Raw genomic sequence first — 12514 nt, 5'->3', positions numbered from 1 at the left:
TTAACTTTTGACGAGGCACAGCTGTTAATTGAAAAGTATTCCAGGTGACTACCTCATGAGGCTGGTTAAGATAATGCCAATAGTGTACAAAGCGTCATCAAGTTAAACGCTGGCTACTTTGAAGAATCCAAAATATGAAACATATTTTGTTTTTAACACTTTTTTGGTTTACCACATACTTCCATCTATGTTCCATTTGTTATTTCACAGTGTTGATGTCTTCAGTGTTGTTCTACAATGTAGAGAATACAAAATACAGAAAAACCTATGAATGAGTAAAGTAGGGGTGTACAAACTTTTGACTGGTATTGTATAGCTGTCCCTTTAAGGTTTCCGATACAGGAAAGTCTTCAAGACGGTTAGCTTTATAGTTTCCTGTTTCTTGGTAACATGACAAGCTGCATTTTTTTTTGTCTTATTAACTTCCAGAGAGGGGAAAGAGTGAGAGAATAGCTATGGTCGTTTCTTGCTGCTATAACACATGTATTAAAATGAATTAACATTAAAAAATAAAACATTAAATTTCACTATAAAGAACAGACCTCTTAGTAACAAATAAAAAATGACGATGTTGCACAAATGCTACAGGGGTTTTCAAAGTGTGGGAGAGTCCCCCCCCCCCCAGAGAGCAAATAAACAACAGCGCCCCCCTTACAATTTTTGTTGTTGCTATACTTAATGTTCCATTCGTATTTTTAAAAAATGGTTGTTGTACACATTTTTATTTTTTTCTTTTTCACATTTTAAACATCTGTGCTTTTTAAAACATCTTGTTTTACACATTTTAAAGTGCTATGAGAAACTGAATGCTATGAGATAGCATCGTTAGCTAGCACCTCTTGGCAGACAACACACTGTGGCAGTGGAGCATCTTCAGATCCAGTCCATGAAAATCCAAACTTTAAATAATCGTGGTCATACTTCCTTCTTTTTTCAGTCCCCCCAGGATTCCGCGGGCCTTTTTTTGTGATTGTTGCGGGCTAAAATGTCTGATGTTGCGGGGGTTTCCAAAAAATTGCGATGAAAGTTGTGGTGTTTTTTAGGTTTTTGTTGCGATTACATTGCGGGAGGAAGTGAAAGTTGCGAGAAACTGTTGTGATTTTCTCTTTTTGTGATTAAAATTGAGTGATATGTTAAATATTAAGTTATTACTGAAAAACTATTGATTAAAAAAAACAAAGACACTGAGAAATGGTCCTATAAACAACTTTACCAATATAAAAGATTACCAGGACTACAAAAATGCAGAAAAATAGGCTTTACTTATCCAAATGCACCTGTTGGTTCAAAAGTTAAAGTGCAGAGAACCTCACAGCACAACATGAAGTTACCTTAAAATATAATATAAATGCCTCAACTTTCATGTAAGAAAAAAAAAACTATTAATACTAGTACTGTGTGCAGGCAGTCTCTCCTGAAGACTAAATTAAACAATAATTATAAACTAATAAAATAAATGGCTCAGGCTTCGTAGAAGAAAAAAAAACAATTTGAACAGAATCTCACAGTATGATGCTGAAGCTGCCTAAACAATGGAAAATAAAATACCATTTTGGCAAAAATGTAGGCATCCATTAATTTCTTGTATTAAGTAAAAAAAATAATGTAAAGTGCACACAGTCCTTCACTGTAAACATAACACACTTTCAGTAACAGAATTTAAGCCTACAGAAACACTGACTCGCACATCATGCAGTGTTGCCAGATACTGCTGACATTTTCCAGTCCAAAATATGTTCAAAACCCGCCAAAATACACTTGAAACCGCCCAATCTGGCAACACTGCGGCGCATGCGGCTTCTCTTGAATGTATACACGGAAGTAAGGCAGAAGGTAGTTTGTCGACGTCACCTCAAGATGACGCCAACGATTGGTCAAATTTGTGAGAAAGTTGCAGTGATTGGATATAATTGCAACACCGCCCTGAATTCGGGGGGATTGGTTGAATTTGCGTTGAAGTTGCAAATCGCAACATCGCGAAATCCTGGAGGCTCTGTTTTTTTGCTTGGCCCAGACTCTGTCTCCTCACTCACTGTAGCTTTAGGTACTAAAAATCGATCCATTTTGTCTCTGGTAAAGGCTAGCTGAAGTTCGCTAAATGTCCGCAATAGTTACTTATTCTGGTTTATTTTTCCTCACATTGCGCCCCCCCTGAAGAACTCTGGTGCCCCACACTTTGAAAAGCCCTGCTGTAGTATAAGAGGAAGAAAACGTGTCAGGCCACATTACATGAGCGCAGGATTGATTATTCCCCATGCCTTGTTTTAAATAAGTTACCTAGCAGGAATATACAGTGGATATAAAAAGTGTACACACCCTGTTAAAATGATTGTTTTTTCTGATGTAAAAAAATGAGACCACGATAAATAATTTCAAAACTTTTCCCACCTGTAATGTGACCTATAATCTGTACAATTCAATTAAAAAACAAACAAATCTGTTCAGGGGAAAAACAAAAAATAAAAAATGTACAATAAGCTGGTTGCATAAGTGTGCACACCCTTAAACTAATACTTTATTGAAGCACTTTTTGATTTAATTACACCATTCAGTCTTTTTGGGTTCACACCTGCCATCAATTAAAATGACTCTGATTAACCCCAAATAAAGTTCAGACATTTACTCCGTTGCATCCTCCAGCAAAAGCCAGGGTTCACAGAGAGCTTACAAAGCATCAAAGGGATCTCATTGTTGAAAGGTATCAGTCAGGAGAAGGGGACAGAAAAATTTCCATGGCATTAGATATACCATGGAGCACAGTGAAGACAGTCATCAAGAAGTGGAGAAAATATGGGACAACAGTGACGTTACGGAGAACTGGACGTCTCTCTAAAACTGATGAAAAGACAAGACAAAAACTGGTCAGGGATGCTGCCGAGAGGCCTACAGCAACACTGAAGGAGCTGCAGGAATTTCTGGCAAGTACTGGTTGTGTACTACATGTGACATATTCTCCGTATGTCTGGACTATGAGGTAGGGTCACAAGAAAACATCCAGGTCCGGCTAAAGTTTGCAAAAAAATACATCAATTCTCCCAAAAGCATGTGGAAAAATGTGTTATGGTCTGATGCAACCAAGATTGAACTTTCTGGCCACAATTCCAAAAGGTATGTTTGGTGCAAAAACAACACTGCGCATCACCAAAAGAACCCCATACCCATGGTGAAGCATGGTGGTGGCAGTATCATGTTTTGGGGTTGTTTTTCTTCAGCTGGAACAGAGGCTTTAGTCAAGGTGGAGGGAATTATGAACAGTTCTAAATACCAGTCAAATTTGGCCCAAAACCTTTAGGTGTCTGTTAGAAAGCTGAAGATGAAGAGGAATTTCATCTTTCAGCACGACAATGACCCCCAAAAAGTTTTGGAATGGCCCAGCCAGAGCCCAGACCTAAATCCATCTGAAAATCTGTGGGGTGACCTGAAGAGGGCTGTGCACAAGAGATGCCCTCGCAATCTGACAGATTTAGAGCGCTTTTGCAATGAAGAGTGGGCAAATATTGCCAAGTCTCGATGTGGCAGGCTGAAAGACTCCGACCCAAAAAGACTGAATGCTGTAATTAAATCAAAAGGTGCTTCAACAAAGTATTAGTTTGAAGGTGTGTACACTTATGCAACCAGCTTATTGTACGTTTTTTATTTTTATGTTTTTCCCCCGAACAGATTTGTTTGTTTTTCAATTGAATTGTACAGGTTATAGGTCATATTAAAGGTGGGAAAAGTTTTGAAATTATTTATCGTGGTCTCATTTTTTTACATAAGAAAAACCAATCATTTTAACGGGGTGTGTACACTTTTTATATCCACTGTAGTCAGTGCTCATCAGGTTTGTCATTGCAAATCATTTGCAACACTCTGTGTTTTGATTGTTAAATACCTTTAACAAGTGTGTTAAGTGTGTGAGACAGTTACATGGGCACAGTTTACACAGATTACCCGTTCAGCTGTACAGACTGAATAAAAGACAGCATCTTTCCTCCCCTCTGCATACCTCACATTCTCTCAGGCAGATAATCACACACACACACACACACACACACAAGCTGGAGCTAATGGCTATTGTCCTCAAGCTTACCATGTTTGCATGCCAAAGGTGCACGCTCACTCACACACACAGACACACACACACACACACACACACACACACACACACACACACACACACACACACAGACCGTCTCCTGTCCTCGCTGTCTGGCAGTCCCATTCACCTCACTTGAGCACAAATGAAGCTTGTAATTAGCCACATTGCTACAAACAGGTAGCGAGTGGTGAATCTGCTGTCTTTATTGCCCAACTCATCATTTCATCTAGTAGCTTTTTCTGCATTCAGAATTATAAATGAACACTTTCTGAATCTTTTTTTCTTCTTCAGTAAGGCACAACGGAGCATGGTCTGGCACTCATCATTACACCGGAAACACTGCAAGATGAAGTCTGACGACACGGAATGCAGGCTGTGAAATGAAATTAATGTAATGTGTGCAATATTTTGCAAGTAAAGAGTTTCAATAAACCCCAAGAACTATACGAAACCGAAAGCATCTGAAATCATATCATCGCTCACTTTTAACCTCATACACTCCCCACTTATTATTTAGTTATTCATCTCAAAGTGGATTATTCAGCAAGGACTATGAATAATTCAGTAACTGCAGTCAGACTGATATAAAAAAGGGATGTAGTTTTGAGAGTGAGGATGTCGTGACATGCTCAGGGGTCTTGGGATTTTACAAAATGAGATCAAAATGACCTATTATACGTCACTGGCAAAAAAAGTATTGCCAAAAGGTGTTAAAATGACTGGAAGGTGTTAATTTTTTTTGGTCACACTCCCTGTAAGAGGTTAATTACACCTAGACATGTGCGTGTACACACACACACACACACACACACACACACACACACACACACACACACACACACACACTTCTAATAAAAGTGAGCTAATAATCAGGATGAAAATAACATTTTAATGTAAACAATACAGTTCCTATTTAAAAAATCAATTGCAGATTAGTGACCTTAACAGAACATGATTAGGATTGGTCATTTTTATAAAACTAGTCATGATCAGAGGTCACTTGCTTTCCCTGCATCATCAGCACAAGAAGCCTCTTTATTACTACAACAGCGCCCTCTACTGAGTCGCTTGTAACATGACCTACTGAACCTCCCAGTCAATTTTCAAAACATCACAAAATGGGCAGTTGTAGAGAAACCGCTGCTGCTCTAGTCGTAAGAAAATGGGGTATAATGTCACTGTTATTTTTACTGGCTGTCAGTTTCGAACAGCACCAAAACAACTGTTTTCTATAAATAACTGCTGAAAACACCAGCTGTTGCATTTCATCTCGCAATCGCACTCTCTCTCTTCTTATCTCCTTCTCTTTGGCCTGTCTCTCTGTCTAAGCTCACAATCACACATGCTAATCGTCTGGCTTGCTAAAGGCTGTGTCTCTGCTGCCCCATGTGCTATCGAGGCATTCAAGCATGTCCCAGTGCTGGATTATTTCAAGAGTGACACCATGCTCAACCAGTGATAAATGGGATATGACAAAGTATCAGCTTAACTGTAATATGAGCTGGCAACACACAAACACACACACACAGCTCCAGAGAGGTGTATGAGAAGACAGCTGAAAGTTCACACTCTGATGACAGCACCATCTGTAACAGGCGAGCCTTTCACATCATATACATACCTGATCTGCTGCTGGCTGCATGCGTGCGTGCGTGTGTTTGTGTGCGTGCGTGAGTGTTAAATTGTCTCTCCAACTGATACCAAATTGATGTCAACACACCAAAACCTTACACCAACTGTGAGGCCCTCTTTGGGACTAAAGCCCATCTGAAGAAAACATCTGTTTCCTGAAAAGTTTGTACCTGAACCAGGTAATGGCTTCCACCACTGAGCATGCTTCAAATACACTCCGGTAGCAGGTAGCGTTAGGCAGCTAGCTAAGTTAGTGTCAATCATAATAAAGCACAGATGTCACAGATGTTTGATGCGCACATGTATCAAGGGATGAACTTGAGTTTCTTTCCTTTCCTGGATGTCAGATTTCTTCAAAATGAATAATATTCATTTTGCTTACAGTGACTATTTTCGAAAAGAGGCAGAATTAATCGACCCCATGCTGTGGTTCTGTGCAGAACTAATTCTAGGTCTGCACATTTTTACTATACATAAAAAGACAAAGCCCTGGACTCACGTTCATGGAGTTGGTCCTTCCCAGGTTCCTGTTGTGGTTCTCCTGCTGCTCCCTGAACTGCAGTCCAGCCAGGTGCCTCTCGAGTGCTGCCCAGTCCATGGTGGGAAGCTGACTCTCATCAACCACACTGTCCTCTCTGTAACCCCCGAGGCGATAACACCCCTCCAACCCCACACCTCCAACCCCCAGTCCCCCTCCACCACTACCACCACCTCCGCCTGTACCAGGGCTCTTTGGAATGGCCTTGGCCTGGGGTTTCCTGGGCAGGATCAGGTTGCCATTCTGCTTGAGTTCCTCGGGCGCAGCGGCCGGTGAACTCTTGACTTCCTGGAGCTCCTCAGCCAGGCTGCGACTGTTTACTGCCTTCCGCAAGGTTCTGTCCTGACCATTCTGGTTGTCAGCATCGTATTCGCTTTCCCAGTCCTCGATGACACGCTTCTTGTACTGCTGGAATTCCTCGTCCTCCTCGTCATAATCATCCAGAGCAGTCAGCTCCAGGCTTGGTGAGGACTTGCAATCCGAACATGGGGTCACCTTGTTGGAGTTCGAGTTGGACTCGGAGCCCGAGCGGCTTGAAGCATCACTCACCAAGTCCATACTGTCCTCCCGGTAATCCTGACAAAGACACAGGAAGTAAACAGTAAGTTTCAAGAGCTTATCTTCTGTATTAAATATGTCAGACTTTTTTCCAAGCATGAAAGACAGGATGCACACTAAATCACTCACATGGTTGTTAAAGATGTATCGATCCCACTTTTTACATTTTAGCTACAATAGTGATATCAGAGCTCGGAGCAAAATAATATATGACAGTGTGTGCGGATCAGACTGAAAAAAAAATTATCATTCTGGTTTGATCTCAATCCAGTATTTCAGGTGAGTATTGACCTCAGTATAAATACTCATTTTTATTTGTTGCTGTTAGCTAGCAACCTAAGAGTGCTAGCTAGCTACACTAATGAGTCATAGCAAGGTGTGCAGGCAAGCGATGACAAATTGAGTCTGATAAATTTTATGATACCAATGGCTACTAAAAGGATTTACCTAATTTATTCTATCCACATTCACTGGATATGAGCAATTGTGCGCTCTGATTGGGTACTCTACTACTAGGATATCAGCTCATATATACGGTGAGTAGAGAAAAACAAAAGGGCGGAGCGTGTTGCTGAACTGACTGAGGAGGACATAAAAACTCTACTCGAAAACAACCCCCCAAAATACAAAAAAAGCACAACAATATATGGAAAAAAGTACTTGATGGTAAGAACGTATCTTTTTAAAAAAAATTTCAAGAATTAATATTATTGCATTTTTCACAAATTGCTACTGTCATTTCGCCGGTTTATTTACATTCTAAGCGGAAATGATTTTGTCAGACATTTTGTATAAACGTTTTTATTTATCGAATTTGCCAAAAATTTAAATAAAAATGCTCCATTTCTCAAAATCCAATGAATGTGGACAGAATAGAACAGTTATTCCACTCAATCTTGTCGTACACGGCTTATAGCCAACTCGGTGCTACGCACTTTGTTAGCTATTAGCTCATGTACGATTCGATTTTGTGTAATAACTGTTAAAGGGGCGGCACGGTGGTGTAGTGGTTAGCGCTGTCGCTTCACAGCAAGAAGGTCCTGGGTTCGAGCCCCGGGGCCGGCGAGGGCCTTTCTGTGTGGAGTTTGCATGTTCTCCCCGTGTCCGCGTGGGTTTCCTCCGGGTGCTCCGGTTTCCCCCACAGTCCAAAGACATGCAGGTTAGGTTAACTGGTGACTCTAAATTGACCGTAGGTGTGAATGGGAGTGTGAATGGTTGTCTGTCTGTGTGTCAGCCCTGTGATGACCTGGAGACTTGTCCAGGGTGTACCCCGCCTTTCGCCCGTAGTCAGCTGGGATAGGCTCCAGCTTGCCTGCGACCCTGTAGAAGGATAAAGCGGCTAGAGATAATGAGAGATGAGAGAGAACTGTTAAAGGTCCCATGGCATGAAATTTTCACTTTCTGAGGTTTTTTAACGTTAAAATGAGTTCCTCTGACCTTCTTAAGTCACCCCAGTGGCTAGAAATTTCATAATGTGTAAACCAAACTATGCCCAACATTTGAGAATGGCGCGTCAAAACGGCGCGTTGATAAACTCTTCCCTTGCCTACGTCAGCAAGGGAGATGATCCCCACGCCCCCCTCTGGATTCCCACCCACTGTATGGATTGCCCGCCCAACTCAAAAGTTGCTGTTTGTCCTACCAAGCCTACTGCGCATGCGCAGAATACATGACTACATTTTGTAGTGAGGAGCCCATAGAAGACACAACATGGAAATTGTGCTGTACATGGATGTGACAACACAGAAAGGAGTCTGTTTTTACTGCCGACGGGAGAGCCCCTGAAGACGCAGTGGCTTAATTTTATTTACTTCAATAATACGCCGTCGAGTCTACCTAAGACGGTGTATGTTTGTCAGAAGCATTTTCCTGATGAATGTTTCCACAACTTGGGACAGTACAGGGCAGGTTTTGCACATCAACTGTCACTGAAGCCTGGGTCTGTGCCAAGCATCCCTGCCGCATCAGCAACAAACACCGAACAAGTAAGTGTATAACTGGTCGTTTTGCCGTGTTTTAAAATCGGTGCGTTAGCCTAGCAATGGCTATATTAGCTGTGCAGCTAACTGCTTCCTGCAGTTAGCCAGGTACATGGGCTCAAGTTGTACCATTTTTTTAGACAGGACGGACGGACCAGGGCATTCGCCCACCTGGCCGTGCCCGACGAGGAGCGCTCTCAGCCGGCTTGGGAGGCAGACGGCAGCCCCTCCTGGAAGTGCAGTTTTACCATGGGCCTCATGCGGAAAAAAATGACAAAGTCCCACTGCTCAGTTTTACCATGGGCCTCAGGCGGGAAAAAATGACAAAGTCCCAGTTTTACCATGGGCTCGAGTTGTACCATTTTTTTAGACAGGGCGGACGGACCAGGGCATTCGCCCGCCTGGCCGTGCCCGACGAGGAGCGCTCTCGGCTGGCTTGGGAGGCAGACGGCAGCCCCTCCCCCTCCCCCCATGGCCCCAGACCATTTTTTTAGACAGGGCGGACGGACCAGGGCATTCGCCCGCCTGGCCATGCCCGACGAGGAGTGCTCTCGGCCAGCTTGGGAGGCAGACGGCAGCCCCTCCCCCTCCCCCCATGGCACGCCCCCACCGTCTACCCTTCCCCGCCTCCTGCTTCTCATTAGCAAAACGATGCACTGGGAAAAGCGCTGAAATGGGGCTTTCTCCCAGGAGGCTATATCTATGTACCGAGGGTTCATTTTGAGAAAGGCTGCGGATATAACATCCGGAAACCTCCACGAGCCCGTTTAAAGCATCAACAAACCACCATGCCATGGGCCCTTTAAATATTTGTTTCAAAATAATTCAGATTAATTTAATTAACTCAGTAAAAGAGATTTATTGGAAGTATTCGATGTCCACAGTGGATATATTTACTGACTGCACTATTGAATAATGCACACAAAATCCAGTCACATAACAGCTAAGAAATTAAAAAAATCAGGGAAGCAGTATTTTTGGAAGACAGGAGGAAACCTGGTAAAGAAGAGGGGGATCTGGGAAGTGCGCACACACTTAGGTTAGTGCCCTCAGTGCTGCAGTTCCACACTGCAAACACAATGTGAAGCTTCCTGCCACAGAGAGCCTTCCTTCCTCTTGGCAAGATGACATGCACTGGCCTCTGTGACTCCATTCTCTCTGTTTTGTGTCTGTACTGATGTCTCCATGGACAGACAGACCATGTGTGTCTGCACAACTCTTAATAACGAACTCCTAATGGATGACACACTGACTCTGGCATCCTCTTCTATGGTGGAAGCCAAATATCATTCATTCTGCTTGCTCAATTAGACTTCAATTCAACTAATTAGGGCTTGAAATTCAGGAAATCTTCTCAGTCAGTTAGTTTTAAGACCTTCATACAGATACTGTATATGAGCAAATATAAACTGCAAATCGGATTACTCTCTGGAATTATCAGAAATTTGTCGCTTGACCCAAGCCGACTGCTTACGTGCTTTATTTATAAGCTGTCATTACAGTTCTGGGCGTTTTTGTAGAGACATCCTTTTCACCAGTGCCAGTTTATTTTCAGAGTTCAAAATTGCAGTGTGCAGGCATGTAATTACATGTTTACGTACAACCAAGTGCGTGAAAATAGATACAGTATGATACAAAGAGCCTAATAGATTCAATAGAGCACACTAAAGCAAGAGCTGTTTTTTAGAGAGAACAGCACGATAGCCCTTGAACATCCTCCCTCAGAGTGTCTCAGACTGAGCGTCTCACATATGCAGTGCTTAGTCTGTTTGAATCGAACCCTGGCGCATCTGTGCGATTCTTTTGGGTCACAGTTACAGGAGGAGAGAGCAAAACAACCTGTCTGAGAACGGTGCTCCGGTTCCCAGTGAACTCCAAGTGAGCAAGTGGTTCGACCTTGAGTAAACCTGACCGCAGGAAGTCAACCAACCGTGCTGTGTAATTTATACTAAAATAACAAACAAAGCTAACATATCAACTTTGCTCTGATTTCAACTCTACAAAGGGTGAAAGGGTCTTAGTTCAATAGACTTACCCTTGAATATTTCTGAATGCATTAGAAACTCGTTTGCATGCATGTCACATGTAATCTGAATCATATTTAGGTGAAAATGAGGACAGGTGCAACACTAAATGTCATCATTACCATAACTATGACAATGGCATAATCCAAGTTTTTATCCAATAGTTTTAATTACGTTTGAAATGATGTCCATTTCAGAAAAAAGTCCCTCAACTGTCTCTGTCATTTAACAGAAAGCAAGAAGCAGAATTCACACTTTTCATTCATTCTGCTTCAAAATTGTAGTCTCTACAGTACTATATAACTTCACAATTATTTCCCCGAAAATAGTTGAAGTGATTCTTTTATCTTACTGAATTATAAAACACATTATTTACCGCTTTCCATCAGAAAGAAATCTCATTTTCTTTGGCGTTAATGGTCAGATTGAGCTAGAAGTCAAATTATTAACAGGTTATTAGGCTCCAAGTAAAATAGCTCCTGATTAAGAAAACAAAACAGCACTTCAACCTTGACTAACCTTGACACCGTGATGTAGTTGGTTGTTTATCAGAATGTGACTGATTACAAAGCTAATGAGAACGTTTGTCAAGTTCACACACTTCGCACAAACTTGTTCGGACCTCGATGGCTTCACTGCTTTGTATTACCAACAAATAAACATACTCCCAAGAACTTCCCAAACATACTGACCACCAAACACTTAGCCAATGTTTACATTAGACCGTATCAGCGGATCATCAGATTAACGTTTTTAAAACGATTAGTGTGCACGCAGCAACACCAATACACGATCTGAGTGCACACAGCAACACCAATACACGGATACGCTCGGCTCCGCAGGCATCCTGCGCTCCAAATCACTCCGCCCTGAACAGCGAGTGCCCTCTGGAGGGTGCGCACTCCGGCCCTGCGCAGCTCACACAGCGCGCGAGTGAAGTGCACAAGCAGTGTTTTCGGGACTGAGCCGCTGTGTGTGTGATCCCAGCGCATATCACTTACCACTTGCAAGTGGAAGGATGGCAAGCCTAAAGACAATCATAACTACACAATGGGCAGTATTTGCATCAGTATTTGCAGTATTTTCATAATTTTATACTCTTTAATGAAAGGTGATACAAGGCGGAAGTCTGCGCCGTTTTTCAGCAGTCGCGTCACATGACCAACGCCAGCGAATCAGGAAGGTGGATGTCACAGTGATGTTGTCCAATGACGACGCCAGCTAGAGCTCAGCACAGCGTATCTGCGTATCTCAATGTTTACACAGCACCGGAGCTGACACGATCTAGATTGAATACGTGGACGCTGGCGGATTCCCGTTTCCCGGCGTTTCCAGGCGGTTTAATGTAAACGGACAGTGCATCCGCGAAGAAAACGAGACAGATACGGTCTAATGTAAACATGGCCTTAGTCTTCCATATGTACAAACTACTGTACATAAAAAGCTACAACCTTCAGATTTGCCCTTTGTCAAAGTCCCTCCTGTGACAGGACCTGGTCTTCCCAGGCAGTGTTCCATCCCAGTATTAACCAGGCCCTTAAGGCGCATTGGGTGGCGCCGATCTCCATTTCCATAGCCCTCAGCCTCTTGCCTATTACATATGGTAGCTAGGGTTACAGTGGGGGGCTGGTCCTCTGGTAACTGTGAGAGTTTGACTCCCTCATCGCATCTGCATTACAGTGTGCCTCGCCAGATGTTTGCC

General features: G+C 42.7%; 1 protein-coding gene across 2 annotated transcripts in view; it reads right to left on the bottom strand.

Annotated features, from left to right (window-relative positions):
- Window positions 1-12514, bottom strand: part of schip1 (schwannomin interacting protein 1) — an 816449-nt gene that overhangs the window by 114083 nt on the left and 689852 nt on the right. For both annotated transcript variants that reach the window (XM_060905834.1, XM_060905836.1), the window contains one exon: window positions 6213-6827. In XM_060905834.1, the coding sequence (XP_060761817.1) occupies window positions 6213-6827 (615 nt within the window). The remainder of the gene's footprint in view (window positions 1-6212; window positions 6828-12514) is intronic.

This window comes from Neoarius graeffei, chromosome 23 (genome assembly GCF_027579695.1).
Source record: "Neoarius graeffei isolate fNeoGra1 chromosome 23, fNeoGra1.pri, whole genome shotgun sequence".
Classification (NCBI taxonomy): Eukaryota; Metazoa; Chordata; class Actinopteri; order Siluriformes; family Ariidae; genus Neoarius; species Neoarius graeffei.
Note: the sequence above shows the minus strand (reverse complement) of the source record. Positions and strands in the feature narration are given on the sequence as shown.